Source organism: Gracilinanus agilis, chromosome 1 (genome assembly GCF_016433145.1).
Source record: "Gracilinanus agilis isolate LMUSP501 chromosome 1, AgileGrace, whole genome shotgun sequence".
Lineage (NCBI taxonomy): Eukaryota > Metazoa > Chordata > Mammalia > Didelphimorphia > Didelphidae > Gracilinanus > Gracilinanus agilis.
The window spans coordinates 421,482,424-421,501,983 of record NC_058130.1 but is presented as its reverse complement, the minus strand read 5'-3'; the positions used below and the strand labels follow the sequence as shown (position 1 = coordinate 421,501,983).

Below are 19,560 nucleotides of genomic sequence, written 5' to 3'. Positions count from 1 at the left end.
AGTAGTTGAGGAAGAAAGAAAATGTAGAAAAGCCAGTTCAGTAGAGAGAGAATGAAGGCAAGAAGATGAAAGGCAAACGACATTTTCTCCCATACTTTTGGTGACCAGTTGCTTTTCTTTCTTTCGTAGGATTCTCCACCAAGAAATCTAGCCTCTTAATCCCAATAATAGAAATGCAGAGCCTCTGGTCAGTCCCTCTGGAGACAGCTGAAAGAGAAAGTAGTTTGTATAAAGTGAGGGCTAATAGGTTCTGATTTTCTCACGGTGGGTGGAGTCAGATGGACCTGCTGACTAGTGAATACACTTCCTGCTGGATAGCCCTTCTTGTTAACTCACTTAATGAGGATTTAAGTATCAGAGTCCCTCACTGTCTACAGAGTCAGACCCTTTCCTATGGCTAGTAAGCCTGGAGGAAGGCCCAAGCCACCACCGGAGCAGCAATGGGAGGAACTGCTCACTTTCCAGCATTTCCAGAAAACTTCTCTCTCAAGGCACAACTACGGTTATGCCCAAGGCAGCATGAGAACACTAACTGAGAGTGAATTCAGCAGATTGAGAGGTAATTAACACAGAGCAAAGAGATTCTGTGGGTGCATGAGGTTAGGAGGAGGTGAGTGCAGAGTCAGGAAGAAGATGGGGAGGAGAGATGGTGAGTAGGCTTGTGTTTTTTTTTTTTTTTTGGCCAGTGGCATTCATGTATTTAAATTTTAAGATGAAATATTTTATAGAATTTAACTCTTTCAAATTATGATCTTGGCTAGATAGTGATTTATTGGATCTGAAGTCAGAGGAACTGAGTTTGAAGTCAGCCTCTACTTTTTATTATCTGTGTGTCCTTGGGGAAGTCTTTCAGACTGGGTTGCTCATCTGTAAAATTAGAAGGCTGGACTCACTTATCTTTCAAATTCTATGATGGGGCATCTATGCAGCTCAGTGGATTGAGAGCCAGGCCTAGAAATTTGGCCTCAAACACTTCCTAGCCTTGTGACCCTGGGCAAATCACTTAACCTCCATTGCCTATCCCTTACCACTCTTCTGCCTTGGAACCAATACACAATATTGATTCTAAGATGGAAGGTAAGGTTTAAATTTTTTTCTTTTAAAAAGATCCTATAAACCTTTAAATCCTTGTGGTGATCTTTTTTCCAATAAGAAAAACATTAGTAAGCCCTGAAGGCCCTTCATTTCAATGGAAACTAGTTTTTTTTTTAACTTTTTTTTCAAACATTTATTAATATTCATTTTTAACATGGTTACATGATTTATGCTCCTCCTTTCCCCTTCACCCCCCCCTGTGGAAGCTAGTTTTAAAAAATACATAATTAATTTTTTCCTCTCTCACCCCTACTGGAAAAAAAAGAAAGAAGAACAAAATATTGTAACAGATATGCATAGCCAAGCATAAAAAATTCTCTCACTGGACATTTCAGAAAATATATATCTCAGTCTGCATCCTGAATCTATCACTGCTGTCTGGAGGAGAATAGTGTAAGAAGGCTGGCTGTCTAAAGCTTATTGGACTCAAAGACATCTTGTTGCCTTGTTTTTGTTCCTTTAAACAGAGTACATCAGTAATTCTTTGTACCTGTAGTTCTTTAGAAAGGTCAGAATGATGTGCTTAGGCTAGTGAATCTGAGATCTTATGACACAGAATCAAGGTAACCTAAACTAAGTCAGTCTTATCCTATTCTCCTGAGGGTTTATATCATGCTTCAACCTGTACTATTGTGTATTTTTGCCATTCTCTTTTTTACTGAGCACCATGAGCCTCAAAGGCAGGACTTTCTGGTTTGATTAACTAGTGAAATGCAGAAATTTTCTATGTCAGCAATTAATAGCTTGGTCTAGTTAGCTTAGGTAGCTCTAATGAGGCCAATTAACTTCTCATGGAAAATCTCTGCACCTCTAACCATGGCCTGCCCATTTCACCAGTTCTCAGAGGACTAGGAGAGAATATGATAAGCTACTTATGAACAGATTGGAAATGCAATCTCAAATTATGTGACCCTGTGATAATGACTTCTTAATGTCCCTTGTGCCTTAGGATAGATACCTTATTAATAGCTACTGAGAGAGCAAGTTCTAGAAAATGAGAAGGAAAGTGAATGTTAAATGAATTAGACTGAAGGATTCTGAAATCTTGTCTAATCTCATCTAGACACTATGTGATGTATGTCATAGTTTTTCAACCTTGATTCTCATTTGTTAAATTTTTTTAATGTTTTCTAGTTAGGTAACTCAGTGTGAAAGTTTGGAGGACTGATTAACCAGTGAAATATGAGTTCTAAGTCCAAACTGAGTCCATGCTTCCAATGTGCCTGAATTAAAAGTGGTTAAGCACAGAAACTTAAGATTTCTGACTCACTCATTACTTTTGACTTTTTACAAGGAAAGGTTTTCTGTGATATAGTAGTCTAATTAAAATGGAATTCAGAATTAGTTACAGTTTAGTTGGGAGTCTATGCCACGATTATAGAGTGGATTTTAAAATTAATGTTCAATAACTAAGTATTATATTTTATAAAATTTTAATTAGTAATAAACTAACATAAAAAGCTAACTAAAAAGGTACTAACCCAGCCCACTTGTGAGAGCAAAAGAGAAAGAGGGAGGAGCTACAGAACTTATAAAACAATAACGTGACCATGCAAACATGGAGGTACAGGAGAGATTAAAGGGAATTTTGAGAAATACTAAGGGACTTTTGGGGGATGAAGTCCAAGGTTCAAAATCTCCATTTATACATTAATAAGTTGTTGGAAATAGGACTTTCTTTTTTGCCTATGCCAATAATGGCACCATCTCAGTCTCCTGAACTTTCTAGGTGGGCTGCTCTGAGTCCTGCCCAATCTACATGCTCCCTGACTTATCGGATAATAAATTTATTACTCTCACATGGAAGGAAACAATGGCAACTGCCTCTTTTGCCCCCAGCCATGGAAATTAAGAAATGCTCCTTGTACTCATGTGGTCTTTTCTCTGTAGGGTTACCCCAGGATCCATATACACCCCTATAATTAAATTACATTTAAAAAACCATTTTTATGCACTTTATTCCTTTTTTAATTCTGTCTTACTAAAAGAAACTGCATTTTCCAAGTTGTCAGGATTTTGTTAGATGACAATCTAACATAAGATCTGGTCCATCTAAAAATTTGTTAAGCATGCCAAGTCAGTGATAAAGATATTACAGAAGGAGGAGCAACTTTGTGTTGTTGTACTGGGCCTGAAGGAAAGGGGATTGAAACACAGTTGGGACCAACATGGCTATGTTGATGAACCTATGACATGTGTGCTGGAGGGGGTTGCTCTCTTCTCCCTCTCCATGCAGAGCTGAGGACATTTTTCACATGACCCGCCCCTCTGGCCAGCAACCCAATGAGAGCACTTCCTCCCCTTCCTGTCTGGGGTAAAGGGTATGTGTGGGAGGAGGGGATCATATGCAGCATGAGGGTTGCACTTTGGGCACTCAGTCTCTAAAAGGTTCACAATCACGGCTCTAGGATAATTGGACCAAACTCAGATAGAAATGATCCTAGGGCTCACAGAACAATGTAGAAAACCATAAATTAACATCATCCATTTTGTATTGTATTTTTATTTATTTTTGCTGAATACTTCCCAATTGTATTTTAATCTAATTTGGTGATGTTTGGCTGCTAATCACATGACTGATGCTTCTGTTCTAGGAAATCTTAAAATACATTTATCATTTAGTGTTAGAAGACTAAGGAAATGTGGTGGAGGGTGGAAGAGATTTACAGCTACTTAGAAATATTCTACTGCATTCAAAATTCTCCTGAGGAGCAAGGAAGGTGTTCTTTTCATCCATGCTCTGTGAGGTAGACTAAATTATTATCTCTCAGATAGTGTTGTGAGGAAGTTTACTAAATTATTATTTAGGAGACCTAGCAAGCAGGGCTGGAGAATTCTAAATGGAATGGGGAAGCAGGAAGTGTGGCCTCTCTCTCTTTCTGAGATGGACTCCATGGTGTTTGGGACAAGTTATAACTGATCCTGGGAGACCTCAGAGGAAGTGGAGTTTGCACCCAGATTTCCTGATATCCAGAAGAAAGACTGTCATCTACTCATAGGAGATTTTTGGTAGAGGCTATTAATCCCGACCTGAGTTGCAGGTTAACTTGGGCTGGGTTAGCTCCCAGATCTACCCACCTGAAGGAGTACAGATAGTGGTCCTGGAAGAGCTGCAACATCGCTGGAGTGTGTCAGGACTCTGCTGTGAGGATACTCACTTCAGTCCTGTTATTCTTTGGGCCCTATCTTGCTTAGGTCTCAGTTCAGTGTAGATAAGTCCCTCCCCTGACCCTGTGGTTTGCCCATACTCTGGAAGTATAGAAACCCCTATTCCATCCTTTAGACCATAGTTCCCTTAATTAAATTTGTTGCAAATCCTCTTGTCATTTGCTTGCTGGTTTTCACAGACCCCTTGTCCAGGTGGGGCAGGGTGACAGTGAGGAACTAACTGTCACTTCTGTCATCAGTCATTTCCCTTAACAGTTAAACCCAGTTTCCCTAATTTGTTTGGTCCTACCTATTGTCCATTCCTGTCTCCTACTCACCCTTTTGAACCCACATATAATATTTAAGTTAACTCCCCTGGTTTCCCCCATAAGAATAGGAATATAGCTTCTGGTAGGAGAAAGTTGCTTACATAGGCCAGGGATAAGTAGGGAGAGGATATTGCTTTTGGATAGTGATAAGCAGATTCCAGCAGTCTTTGCAGTGATAAAGCTTAATTTATTTTTTGTTTTCTTTTTCATAATAGAACAAAGATATGTTAGGGAAGTTGATGATCTAGTACTTTGTTGGTGAAAGTGTGGCACAGGTGCCAAGGAGGTACAGAGGGAGCTGCTCCATTCCTCCTCTTAAACATGCCTGAAGACGTTTTTTGCATGTTCTGCCCCTCTGTCCAGCCACCCAATGTGAGCACTTCCTCCCTCCGCTGCCTGGGATAATTCAGGGGGCTCATAGGCCCCTTGAAGTTGCAGTTTGGGTATGTGATCTTGAAAACATTTGCCAATGCTGATCTAGTAACTCTTCTTTAAATTCTCACCCCATTAGAATGCCTATTTCTGATATGTGATGTATAGCATAGTCACACGTTAACAAATTCCTTCCCTTTCTATCACATAGCTCTTGTATGCAAAACTTTTTTGCACATTGTTTCCCTCATTAAAATGTAAGCTCCTTGAAGGCAGGGACTATGTTTTTTTCTTTCTTTGTACCCTCAGTATTTAGCACAATTTCGGGCACATATTAAGCACTCAATAAATGCTTGTAGATGAACTGTTGCTTAACTAAATTAATCCTTTGGAAGCAATATCAGTCTGACATTCTTACCCAAGGTGATACCAGCAGCCATATATAAGGTCTCTTGACAGTCCTATGTGTAGAAATCAGAGCCAAAGGTTAAATTGCAGGTGTTTCTACATCTCAGGCCACTCCTCATTCTCATTTACTGGATATCATCCATGTCCCACCCCCTAAAGGTGGATGCATCCCCAAACTTCTGTTCTGGGTCTTTTGCTCTTTCTCTCTACCCGTTGTCTTTAATTTTATCAACTCCTAGGAGTAGCTAGGTGGCCCTGGGTTCAAATCTAACCTCAGACACTTCTTGGGCAAGTCACTTAATCCTCATTGCCTAATGCTTACCACACTTCTGCCTTGGAATCAATATATAGTATCCAAGATGGAAAGTAAGGCTTTAAATTTTTTTTTTATCAACTCCTCTGGGTTCAGCTATCATCTCAATGAAGATATATAACCAAGACATATTCAGCCCTTATTTATTTCCTGTGTTCCAGCTTCCAAACACCAACTACCTATTGACTACTTCAAACTGGTTATTCTGTAGAAATCTCAATCTTAATATGTCCAAGAATGAATTGACTTTTTCCTGACCAAATGTACCCATTCTCCAAATTTCCCTATTTCTTTTAAGGGTATTACCATTCTTCTAGTCTTCTGAGTTTACAATCTGGAAGTCATCCTTATTTTCTCACTTTCACTCATCCCACACAGCTCACAGTGGCCAGATCTTGTCAGCTTTACTTCCTCAGCATCCCTTTCTGCTCATACAGATGTTTAGATATTTCAACAACATATCACAGTGAGAAAGTTCACAGCTAAGTGTCCAACAATTTAGCTCCGACATACAAGTATCTGAAGGACTTTTATGTGGAAGAGAGAGTACGTTTACTATGTGTTGCTCCTAGGGGTTGACTGGGGATCAGTGAGCAAGAGCTGGAGTCAGATTTGAGACCAATATAAAGATCTTAATAACACAACTAGGCATTGTAACATACTGGAAAGAGTACTGGATTGGAAATCAGAGCATTTGGGTTCAAAGCATGACTGTGTTATGCTGCCTTTGAAGACTTGGACAAGTCATGTCACTTTCTTCATTTGTAAAATGAGGAGTTTGGAATGGATGACCTCTGAGGACCCTAAATCAGGGGATCTCTAAATCTCTGGTCCTCCAGACTTGAGTTGGCCGGCTGTTGAACAGACTGTTGTCTTCTTATGCTGTGTCTCAGATAGTCACATAGTTTGTGGCAGCATGAGTTAGTGACAGAACCACTAAGCTGGGAATTTAAAAGGTCTGGATTCTTATAGTACTATCAGTGCTTGCTGTGCTCTAATTTCTCCCTGCCTGCAGTACTTTGGCATATGTCATCCCCTTGTGCCTGGAATAGAGGTTCTTGCCATCTCATATCTCTATGACTTTGCCTAGGTATCCCTATGTCTGCAATGTTTTTTCATTATGTTTTCTTAATCAAATCCTTAATTCTCTCCAAAAAGATATGTAACTTCATCCATGCAGAAGCTCTCTCTACCAATGCAGGTCACTGTCTTCTTCATTTTATGAATTGCTCTTGTAAAAAAATGGGATATTATCTGGTAACCAATTCAGCCTTTACTAAGCATCTTAAGTACAAGGCACTGCACTAGATAGCAGAGATATGAAGGTACAAAGGATAGCCCTTGCCCTCAAGGAGGGGATTCTTGCTTGTAATTGCAAAAAAAAAATATACACAGTATAGCAAAATGATCTTTAGTGGTAATATGCCAAATTTTTCCAATGTAGAGTGCCATTTCCCTATATGAAAATAAAGAATATAGATGAGTTACCACACACTTAGGCTGGTTTTCAGATGAAAGATACATTTTGCATTTGGACCAAGAATAGAAACCTTTCCTGCTTGACTGGTCCTGCCACAACTTCCATTCCAGGGACTTTTGCCTCTGAGAAGACAGGGTCATTGGAATTTGCATTTTAGTAAAGACCTTGTAAATAGAAGGTACTTACTATATCTTTCTTAAAGTGTCCCATTTCCTAGTTGTATGACCTTGGGTAGATCACCTAATTTCTTGGGCCTGAGTTTTTCCCATCTATGAGATGAAGAGGTTAGTTTTCACTCTCTAAAATTCCACGAATTAGAACATTTGGGTTCAAAGCATGACTCTGTAACTTGCTACTTGTGAGACTTTGTTCAAGCCATGCTACCACCCTGGGCGTCCCTTTCCTCATTTGCAAAATGAAGAGGTAGGAATAGATGACCTGCGGGGACTTTGCTACAGTAACAGGTGAAATCTGAAATGATTGAGGAAACAAAGATTTGGGCTTCTGAGTAATTTGATTTATTAAGCAATGCACACTAATTGCATGATAGATTGTTACCATGTCTCCTCAGTTTGGGCACTGGACCCTGAATGCAGGGGAAGAAAGATTTTTAATTTATTAAAAACAATTAATCAAATAAGATCAGTTAATTAAAAGGAAACAATCAGCAGAATACAAAACAGGGCATGAAATTAGGTGATCTGATTTCTAATTGGGGGAAAGAGTAGAGATTTCCAGGTTGAGGGAGAGAGAACAAACAGTTGCAATTCTGTGAAATCAGAAAAAGAAGTGTCACAGTTCTGGGATGCTGGAACACCCCAACCTATTGCTTAGAGATCCTTAACTAAAGATCAGTTATGCTGACCAGAAATCCAGACAGATCTGAAGACTGATGCAGAGTTTTCTCCCAATTAGAGTCACAATCATTTCAAGCAACTCATATGTCTTATCTGAAAACTAGTCATGAACTGGTCAATCAGCTATTGTTTCCATGTTCAAAGGATCTCTAAGCAACAGGTTGGGGTGTTCCAGCATCCCAGCCATCCAAGGCTACATCCAAACAATGCAATAATATTTTTTCCACAATTCTCACAATTGAATAGTTTCATCACAAGATAGGATTGCACTAGTCTCATAATTGAATAGAAAAGGAACTGAGCTGTATCCAGAATTGAATCACAAGATGGAGTCAGTGTGGTTCACTTAATTTCCATAATTCCCTCACTACCTTTGGACTTGAGCTATCCAACGACTGTCTTCTTACACAATATCTCATAGTCATAAATAGTGCCTTCCATTCCCTCACAACATGGGTTAATGACCTGATTAATGATCTGGGAATTTGAAAGGTCTGGATTCTTACAGGTCTGTCACTACTTGCTGTTCCCTAATTTTCCCCTGTTCTTTTACACTTAAAAGGTTTTATGAAAATAGTTTAGTTATTCTAAGTATTTTCTGGGGGTAAATGAATAAACCACTTTGACTATATCTAGGATTTATAGTAGAAAATATTTGAAAATATTAGGATGTAACTAATATAGGCCCATAAAGATTTTTGAACAGTGGAGTGATGTGATGAAATTCATCTGGCATTGATAGTATTTCAAAGTTGGGATGAACTTGAGATATAAAAACCAGATAGGAGGCTATTGCTTTTAGGTGAAGTGATGAAGACTTATTCTTAGATGTAACAACAGCAATAAAGAGGTTTGCTTTCTTTCTTGTGAGAATACATGTAAATGTATGTAAAAATGCACTCATCCTTGAGTTCTAAAGGTTACTGATCACCTTTCTGTTTATTTAAGACAAAAAGCCTGTGCTTCCTTCCAGAATTCTGATTAGCACCAAGTAACCCCAATACAATAAATTTAAAGGGCACTGGTGACTCTTGCATTGAATAAAGAGTTACCTAGTTAATAATAAAAACTAATGTAGAAAACTGTCAACTGGAAGACTGATGAACTCCAAACCTGTGCGGTAGATGCAGTTTATTGTACTTGCCCTGAGCACAAAAATTCCTAGTTACATTTCAGCTTCTTCATGCCTCCTGAACTCTATGAGGTCACTGTGTATAAGTCATCATGATGTAGTGAAAGGAACACAAGCCTAGAGTCAAGAGAGTAGGTTTTATGTCTTAGCTCTGTGTTGGCAAACCTATGGTTCGTGTGCCAGAGAGGGTTCCTCCCCTCCCCTTCTCCACGCACACCTGAGGACATTTCTCACATGACCCACCCCATGCCCAGCAGCCCAGTGGGAGTGCTTCCCCGTTCCCCATCTGGGGTAAGGGGGTGGCTCACATGCAGTGTAAGGGTTACAGTTTGGGAACTCAGTTTCTAAAAGGTTTGTGATCACTTTCTGAGGTTATGGTACTAACAAGGCATGTATCATTAAGCAAGTTATTTAACTAGACCTCAATAATCTCTTATATATGTGCCAATAAGCCCCACATGGAGCCTAGTTTGGGTAGTTATCCCTCTTTTTATCTGCTACCATCTTATTTTCCTCATTAATTCTCATTCTTGGTTCTAAGGAAATAAAGATGTATGTTCTCATATTTATACTATAATTTGTATCATGAATAATTAACTTTGAGCCCCCATCCCAGTTTTTGGTTTGAGCCAAAGAAAACTTCCCCCAAAACTATCTCTATTCTCTTTCTTAAATCCACTAACTGCATAGGCTTAAATAACATCAGTGTTACTGGTTATACAACTTATTAACAGTGTAACAAACCATATGAAGACATTTAAATATTTTAAAAATGAGTCACAATGAGAAAGTTCACAGGCTGTTGTCCAAGCAGTTAGCTCTTTCAGCATGACAAAGATTCTTATTAAGAATTCTCCATATAGATGTAGACTCTAAACAACCACCCTAGTGCAACTAACAATAGTATGGAAATAGGTCTTGATTGATGACACTTGAAGAAGCCAGTGGAAATGAGCATCAGCTACGGGGTGGGGAGAGTTTGGGGGGTTGGAGGGGAGAGTAAGAACATGAATCATGTGACCATGGAAGCAGTTTTTTCTAAAAAATAAAATAAAAAAAAATTCTCCATAGGGGGCAGCTGAGCGACTCAGTGGATTGAGAGTCAGGTCCAGAGATGGGAGGTCCTGGGTTCAAATCTGGCCTCAGACACTTCCTAGCTGTGTGACTCTGGGTAAGTCACTTAACTCCCATTGCCTAGCCCTTACCACTCTTCTGCCTTAGAACCAATACCCAGTATTGATTCTAAGATGGAAGGTAAGGGTTTAAAAAAAAAGAATTCTCCACATAATATTTCTTCTCAACACAAGAGACCTTATTTGTCTTGCATTTCCCTTTGTCCTTTAACTCTTGGTTCAAACTAAATAGTTAACAGTCTATCCAGAATGACTATTAAGCTACTATTCCCTTCACAAAGTCCTTATAGATAGCTCTTTGACATGTTATTGACTTTTACAGTAATAGTATCAATAATGTCTATGGGAGGAGGCTATTGAAGATGGTGGCACATAAAAAATTCAGGAATTTCACTAGTCTTGAAATGTTTTGGTAAGCCCTTTCATGTGGCCAGCTGGGTTTATCTTTTAGAGTTCTCCTTAGAAATGGAGGTTTTAGATGTAGCAGATAGGGGCTAAAACCTCATATTTGAAAAACAAATAAAAAAAGCCCATATTATGCAGTTAATTTTCCATGTTTGGGAGTGGAAAGGTCACATACACAAGGTAAAATTGTACATTGCTCATTCTAATCTGATATTCTACAGTGGACTTCCTGGAAAAGGACAATTTTGGTATTCACTCAATTATATTCAATAGAAGGCAACTATTTTAACATTAAAATGTGAATAATTAATAATATTGATAATCTAGCTATAGGTAATTGGCAAGTTGGCTAAAGAGCTTTTATGGTGAACTTAAGGTAATGTGCCAAAAAGGGCATGCAGAGCCCTCTCTGTAGGCATGTGAGCCTTTACCTGCCAGAGTTACTAGAAAGGCCGAAGGACTTGGGGGGGAGCTGCTTCTCCCCATCTACCACACTAAGGATATTTTTTCTTTCTTTTTCTTTTTTTTCCTTTTTTTAAAACCCCAATATCTTTTTTATATATATCCTTCTACATTAATTTTATTTGTTACGGGGCTAGGCAATGGGGGTTAAGTGACTTGCCCAGGGTCACACAGCTATGAAGTGTCTGAGGCCAGATTTGAACACAGGACCTCCTGTCTCTAGGCCTGTCTCACAATCCACTGAGCCATCCAGCTGCCCTCAACTAAGGATATTTTTTCACTTCACTAACCCCTCTGCCCTGAAGCCCAATGTGAGCACTTTACATGCAGCAGAGCTGGGAGAGGAGCAGAGTACTTGGGCCATTTCCCTCCCCCCTCCACCAATATCTTCACTTCACCAGCCCCTCTGCCCGGCAGCTCAATGGGAGTCCTTCCTCCCCTGTCTGGTGTAAGGGAAGAGGGGTGCATGGCATGGATTCTCTAGGGGTGGGGCACAGCACATGGTCTCTGAAAGGTTTGCTATCACTGCTATAGAGTAATGCCTACAATTGATGAACTAGGTATATTCCACATTGATACTTTATAAGAAACATGGAAATAGTTTTTTTAAAAAGACATCAGAAAAAGTATGTAAAATTATTTATATTTGTAATTGCAAAAAAGAAAAGCTATATAGCATAATGACCTTTAATTGTAATATGCCAAAGTATCTCAATGTAGAGCTGTTTTTTCATATGAAAATCAAGAATATAGACCATCAAGATGAAATGTCATTCCTTTGACTTTCAAAAGCAGGAAGTTAGTTATGTGGTATTAGGATTTTTTTCTAGTAGAAAAATAATGTTTTAAAATAGGATTATTGTAGTTTGGTTTCTCACATTTCTCCTAGAAAGCTGATTAAATTACAAAGCTCTCAGCTTTCTGATTGCTCTCTCAATAGGGGAAATCCCAAACTACATGGTCCATTGATGGCAGTAACTAGGCCATCTAAGGATTTTCAAAGTGATTTGTGGGGATGGGAATGACATTAGAATCACAATGTTAGAGCTGAATGGGACTTTAGAGATCTCTAAAGCAATATCCTGATTTTACAGATATTCAGCCAACTGTTTATTGTCTCATCCATCAATGCTAAGCCTATGAACCATCTATAAATGCTCCTACCTGTCTGCTAGAGATGCCGTGAAGACCTTCCTGCTTCAAGACTAGATGATCTTTGAAGTCCCATTCAAATCTGAAATGCTAGGATTTTGTAACTTTTAATATTTTTGCTTGTGCTATGAGTTTAGTAGCTTGGGACATGCACTCTTGGAGATTCTGATTATTTTGGCTTGACAGCCCTTACTGATAGGTATTCTCATATTAAAGTCTTTCCTTACTCTCAAGCAGGGTATACAACCTTTGGCCATAAAACTGAGAAGTTTTGAATGTGGTAACACTTCACTACCCACAAGCTAAGCTAGTCTTTTAAAAGGCTGATACTCTAATTGTCACTCTAGATTGTATTATAATAAGGAAGCAGTTGCCCTCTTTATAAAAAAATCTCCTTTCTGAAAAAAATTTATGAGATAGATAGCATTATAAGGTGTAAAATCAATAATTTTGATTATATTAAGTTAAAAAGCTATTGTACAAACAAAACTAATATAACCAAGATTAGAATGGAAACAACAAACTGGGAAAATTTTTTTATAACAAATGTCTTTGATAAAGGTCCCATTTCTTAAATATATAGAGAACTAAGTCAAATTTATAAAAATACAAACCATTCCCCAGTTGGCAAATGGTCAAAGGATATAAAAAATGAGGATGGATCTGTTTGTACAAAAATATTTATAGCAGCTCTTAAAATTTTTTTAATTGATTAAGAAAATTTTTTCATGGTTACATGATTCATGTTCTTTCCCTCCCCTACTCCCACCCCCTCCCATAACCAATGTGCAATTCCACTGGATTTTACATGTGTCATTGATCAAGACTTATTTCCATATTATTGATATTTGCACTAGGGTGATCATTTAGACCAGTGGTTCCCAAACTTTTTTGGTCTCCCACCCCCCTTTCCAGAAAAAATATTACTTAGCCCCCTGGAAATTAATTGTCTTTTAAGTTTTAATAGCAATTAATAGAAAGATGAATGCACCTGTGTCCATCACCGTCTCCCTGGATTGCTGCAGCACCCACCAGGGGGTGGTAGTGCCCACTTTGGGAATCACTGGTTTAGACTCTACATCCCCAATCATATTCCCATTGACCCATGTGTTCAAGCAGTTGTTTTTCTTCTGTGTTTCTAGTAGATCTTTTTGTAGTGGCAAAGAATTGGAATTTGAGGGGATGTCCATCAAATGGGAAATGACTGAACAAATGTTCTCTGATTTCCTCATTTGAAAGCATACACAAATTTTCTGTTACAAAAAAACCAGAAACCGAGGGAAACTTTTTTATTCAAAGATATTTTTATTTTCTCAATTATATGTAATGATAATTTTCAACATATGTTTTCCAAAATTGTAAGATCCAAACAATCATCCTCCTTCCCTTCCCTCCCTCCACTCAGAGATGATAAGCAGTATGATCTAGGTCATGCACATATTATCATGTAAAACACACTTAGGGGAAACATTTAAATACAAAAATGGGTCCAGGGTTTACAAATTGGTAACCTTTGATGTAGAACATGAAACAAAATGAATTCTGAGCCCCAGAGATAACCTAGACCTTTTGTTTTTATTTATTTTTTCCAGGTTACATGGCTATATATTTTAATAATCATTTTTGTTATTTTGCAATCATTGTTTTCTCCTTTTCTCCCTTCCTCTTCCCCACTTCCCCAATATAATAAGTAATATGGTATAGGTGGTACATAGGTTATCATATATATTTCCATGTTCATCTGGTTGTCAGAAAGAAGAAAATATTGCTTACCCTAGAGAAAAGTCCATGGATGAAATAAAGGGAAGAATGGTGTGCTTCGATCCACATCTATACTCCATCGGTTCCTTCTATGGCAATGAATAGTTTTTTTTGTCATGATTCTGCCCCCCCCTCTTTTTTAAGTACCTGAAGACAGCTTGCCTTTGTGTTCATTTGCATCTTGCACACAAAAGTAAAGCATGCAGATGTGTAGGCAAAAATGAATACATGAAAAAATAAATAAGCATTTATTATAAGCCATATGCCAAATGCCAGGGATATGAAAGTGCTCTTCCCAAGGAGTTTATATTCTAGGTAGGGAGGACAACACATACAGGGTAGTTGTGGGGGATGAAGGGCCATTTTGATTTGAAAATTACAAAGATGGTGAGTTGAGCCATAAGGGAATAGATTGACACATCCTTCTCAGGAGAAATAACAGTGGACTTGATTATGGTTAGATAACTAGAAAGGCAAAGAGGAGGAAAGATGGTGGCATGGAGCCTGGTGAAAAGTCTGGAGGGAGTAATCAAGTGTGACTGAGTGAGAGGACTAGATCTATAGAGAGAGTGATGGAGACAATGACCATTCAGCGCAGCAGGGCCCTAGGACTATATTACCTCCAGGGCACAATCACATGACTATCATTCTATAAAATTTATTAGATAATTAAAAGCTAAAGTCATCACCACTCTGGTGGTTTTCTTTCCTTCTCTTTTTTCTTTTTTTAACCCTCACTTTCTGTTTTGGAATCAATACTATGTAATGGTACCAAGGCAGAAGAGTGGTAAAGGCTAAGCAATGGGGGTTAAGTGACTTGCCCAGGGCCACACAACTAGGAAGTATCTGAGGCTAGGTTTGAACCCAGGATCTCCTGTCTCTAGACCTGGTTCTCAATTCACTGAGCCATCTGACTGCCCCCCCCCCCCTTTTTTAATTTTATTTTTATTATCATACAAAACACTTCCATATTGGTCATTGTTGTAGCAGCACATTCATACAAAACCAAAACTCTGAAATAAAAGTATAAATACACTGATGTGAAAGTATGCCTTGATCCACATCCATCTGATTCCACAGTTCTTCTCTGGAGTTTGGTAGCTTTCAAGGACTACAGAAAATGTTTTTCCCTGTTATTAACGAGGCAGGGGACACTGATAACATGAAAATGTGGCCAGTGTTTCTGTGTCATTAGCCCAATGCTAGATGGTACAGTGAAGAGAGTGCTGTGCCCAGGGTTAGGAAGATTCCTTTTCCTGAGTTCAAATCTGGTCTCAGACACATATTAGCTGTGTGATCTTGGGCAAGTCATTTTTGTCTCAGTTTCTTTCTTTGCAAAATGAGCTGGAGAAGGAAATGGCAAACCACTCCAGTAGCTTTGCCAAGAAAACCCCAAAATGGGATCGTGAAGAACTGGACATAACTAAAGCAACTCAACAACAACAATGCCCAATGTCACCCAGTAGCTTGATTTTTTTTGCTGGATTAGTTCATTTTCCCAGCTTACTTGTACCAGATGTGATGATGGGGCAAAACAGAGCATCTGCTGCTACCTCAAGCATCTGTTCTGGGGTGTCTTTGTCAGCTCATCCTCTGCTTCTACCTGGCCAGGGCTTGTCTTTTAGCACCTGTTATTGGCCCTGAAAAGACAGGCCCACCAGGACCAGGATAGGACTTCTCTCACAGTTTCTAGGCTGGACTTGAACTCAGATCCTGCTACACTGTCTTTACCACTTGTTTCCTCCTTTCCTTGCCTGGGGTACCCTTTGAGACAAAGCCAGAGCTGTAGCTGAGCTGCTCTCCTGAGGGTCTGGCTGGATGGAGCCTGCCCCTCTCCTTGTTCCCCGCTCTCACCATCCTGTGATTGGTTTCTATCAGGCCATCAACCTGCTTTGCCCCAATGTTCTTCTTCAAAGGAATTTAAAGTATAATAAGAAGATCATAGAACCAAATGACAAGATCACAGATGTACAGCTGTAAGATACCTGTGAGGTCAAACACACTGAAACCCTCATTTTATTTTATTAAAATATTTTCCCCCTAATTACATATAAAACCAATTTTTTAATATTTGTTTAAAAAATTTTGAGTTCCAAATTCTCTCCCTTCTTACCCCTTCAAGACAGTAAGCCATCTAATATAGATTTTACATGTGCCTCCTCCCCCATTTTATAGCTGAAGAAACTGAGGCCCAGAGATCGAGTCACCAAAGGTTACACTGGCATCAAATGGCTGAGATGGGTTTTGATCTTAGCTTTCAGCATTCTTTCCACTGTACTGCACTACCTCCTTTAGCACAGGTGCCATCTGGTCCAACTTCCTCACTTTACAGAGGAGAAGACCAAGGCTCACAAAAATTAAATGACTTACCCAAGGTCATTTATGTTGTAAATGGCTTTGTTGTTTAGTGGTGTCCAACTCTTTGTAACCTCATTTGGGCTTTTCTTGGTAGAGATCCTGGAGTGGTTTGCCATTTTTATCTTCAGCTCATTTTACAGATGAGGAAATTAAGGCCAGCAGGATTAAGTGACTTGTCCAGGTCACATAGCTAGTAAATGTCTGAGGTCATATTTGAACTGAGGTCCTCTTGACTAACCGACTCTTTATCCACTGCACTACCTAGCTATCCCCTTGTAAGAAGCAGAGGCAGGATTTGACCCTAAGTCTTTAAAAAAAATTTTTAAACCCTTACCTTCCATCTTAGAATCAATACTGTGCACTGGTTTTAAGGCAAAAGATTGGCAAGGGCTAGGCAGTGGGAGTTAAATGACTTGCTGCTGGTCACATTGCTAGAAAGTATCTGAGGACCCAAGGCTTTTCCCACTGTGGTAGACACATAAATGCCTATTGTACAAAAATATTACAAGAAAAGTTTGCCAACGGGGAGCAATGTGCCATTGTGAAGCCTGAAGCAAGGAAAGGTTATTATTGACTGCTAAGATCCAAGAAGGCTGCTTGGAAGAAGTAGCATTTGAGTTGACCTTTAAAAGATGAGTGGAAGTTAAATAGTGAAGTAGTCTGTTCGAGGGTTAAAATATTCTGGATGGAAGAGAGTGAGTGAGCAATATTCTAGTCTTACTGATGCATAGACTATGTGGAGAGGAGGACAAAATGAGGCTAGAGGTAAGGTGGCATCAGTCTGAGGAAGACCTTGAATGTCAGGCAAAGGAACTTGAAGTATGTTTGAAACTTACTTTTAGTCTTCTTTCTTTCTTCTCCCCAGCTAGCTATAAAAGAGGTAGCTTAGGGACCAAGGAGGAGGAAAAATGATGAATAACTTCCCTTCGACCTCCTTCTCTACTAGCAAATTGGCCGAGGAAGTATTTCTATTATTCCTTCTCTTCTCCAGATATGGCAACCGGGTGGGGAGGCCTTCTTTTCCAGCTTTTGAAACTGTCAGACTATAAAAAAGTCATTATTTCTCTAAGAAAAAGGGATTTGTGACATTCATCCTTTAACAGGTATCATGACATTTCCAGTTTTAAAACCCAAGAGAGCATTAAGGAAACCTCATTACTTTAAAAATACTTTAATGTACAATGTTGCTTTTGACACCAACATTTTAAAATTATCTAGAAAAATGGAACCTTGCAAATAAATGCTCTAAGGTCCCTTCTGGCTCCACCCTTCTGTGAAATTAAATATATAGGACTTGGTTCCAGTTTCAAAGAAAATTAATGTGAGGAATGGAATTCCAGTGACTGTGAAATCGAATGTAGAAAGATCAAGAAGATACATGGTGAAAGGAAATGTGCTGGGTTGCTAAACTCTGAATTTGATATCCAGAAATATAACTTTTGTTATATGTTTTCTTTTAGGAATTACATACCTTGACCATGCGGGCACAACTCTGTATCCACAAAGTCAACTTACAAGGTTTATGGATGATCTAACAAAAAATATCTATGGTAAAGACCAAGAAACTTTCTTATGTTCTTTTCCTTAAAACTAAGCCAAATTAATTGTCACAGGGCTTTAACACAGTGTTGAGAACATAGTAGGCACTCATTGCATATTTAGTGAATTGATGGGATTGAAGAGGGCTTAGCTTTTCAGTGGGATTTATATAAATGTCTGGAAGAGCATTGGGATTGATGCCTGCATGCCAAATATTTGAGTCAGAAGGTGAATACTTTTTATCTATTTATTAAGTAACTGCTACTTTTACAAGTAAAACTCAATATAGGTCATATGTCTCAATATGGGTCTTAAGAAAAATCAGAGATTATAGGGGATCATAATTGTTGTCTTCAATAACTAGGGAGCTATTACTCAAGAAATCAATCAATCAATAAACATTTATTAAATGTTTACTCTGTGCCAGGCACTGTATTAACCAATAGGGGTACAGGCAAAAGACAATCCCTACCCTCAAGAAGCTTACACTCTAATGGAAGGGACAACACCCAAACAAATATATACAAAACAAGCTACAAATAGGAGATAGTTAACAAGGGGAAGATACTGGAATTAAGGGGGGGAGGTTAGTGAATCAGAAATTAGGATTTTATTTGACACTTAAAAGGAACTAAGAAGGTCAATAATTGCAATTGGGGAGAAAAAGCTTTTTAGTCATGGGAGACAGAGGGGCTGCTTTGAGCTGAGAGATGGAGTGTCTGGTTTAGGGGTTACTCAGGATACCAGTGCCACTAGACTGAAGAGTACATGTTGTGGAGTAAGGTATATAAAGACTGGAAAAGTGTGTCTGTGTGGTGGGACTGGCTTATGAAGAGCTTTGAATGCCAAATGGAAATTTATATTTGATCTTAGAAGCAATAGGAAGTTGGAATTTATTCAGTAGGGAGGTCATGATTATACCTGAGTTTTAAGAAAATCACTTTGGTGGCTGAATAGAGGATGGCTTGGAGTGGGGAGAGGTCTGAGAGGTGTTGCAAAGGTGAAACAATCAGGTTTCTGTAATAGATTGGATATTGGGGCAGAGGAAGAGATAGTGATGAATCCAGGATGACTCTTAGGTTGCAACCTTGAGGATGATGTTGTTCTTTATAGTAATAGAGGATATTTCTAGGGAAGGTAGGAAAGAGTGGAAGAATATGGGCGGAAGATAATGAGTTCCATTTTGAATATATCAAGTTTAAGATGTCTAACGTTCAGATAGAAATGTCTAAATGACAGAGAGGCAAATTTCAATTCAACTTGACAAAGAACTTAATCAGCACTTCCCGACTGTGTGACCCTGGGCAAGTCACTTGAGCCCCATTGCCTACCCTTACCACTCTTCTAACTAGGAGCCAATACACAGAAGTTAAGGGTTAAAAAAAAAAGAACTTAATCAGTAGGTAGAGCTGCCCAATAAGGAGCAGGCTGCCTTATGAAATAATGCTCTTTTCCTAGGGGTAGTGGAATAGCGGAAAAATATCTCCTGAAGATGCTACAGGAGAGAATCTTGGATTGGATAAAGATTGAACTGGATGACTTGGGAAATCTCCTCTAATCCTGGGAGTCTATGTTTCTATATTTTCCTTCTCTCTAGACTACTAAGGAATTATATTT

The 19,560-nt window shown here is 38.8% G+C and overlaps 1 protein-coding gene across 1 annotated transcript in view; it reads left to right on the top strand.

Moving 5' to 3' along the window:
- Positions 1–393: 393 nt before the first annotated feature.
- The window catches only part of MOCOS (molybdenum cofactor sulfurase), a 92,564-nt gene continuing 73,397 nt past the window's right edge, over positions 394–19,560 (top strand). The window contains exons 1-2 of the mRNA XM_044664991.1: positions 394–559; positions 17,865–17,954. Of these exons, the coding sequence (XP_044520926.1) occupies positions 394–559; positions 17,865–17,954 (256 nt within the window). The remainder of the gene's footprint in view (positions 560–17,864; positions 17,955–19,560) is intronic.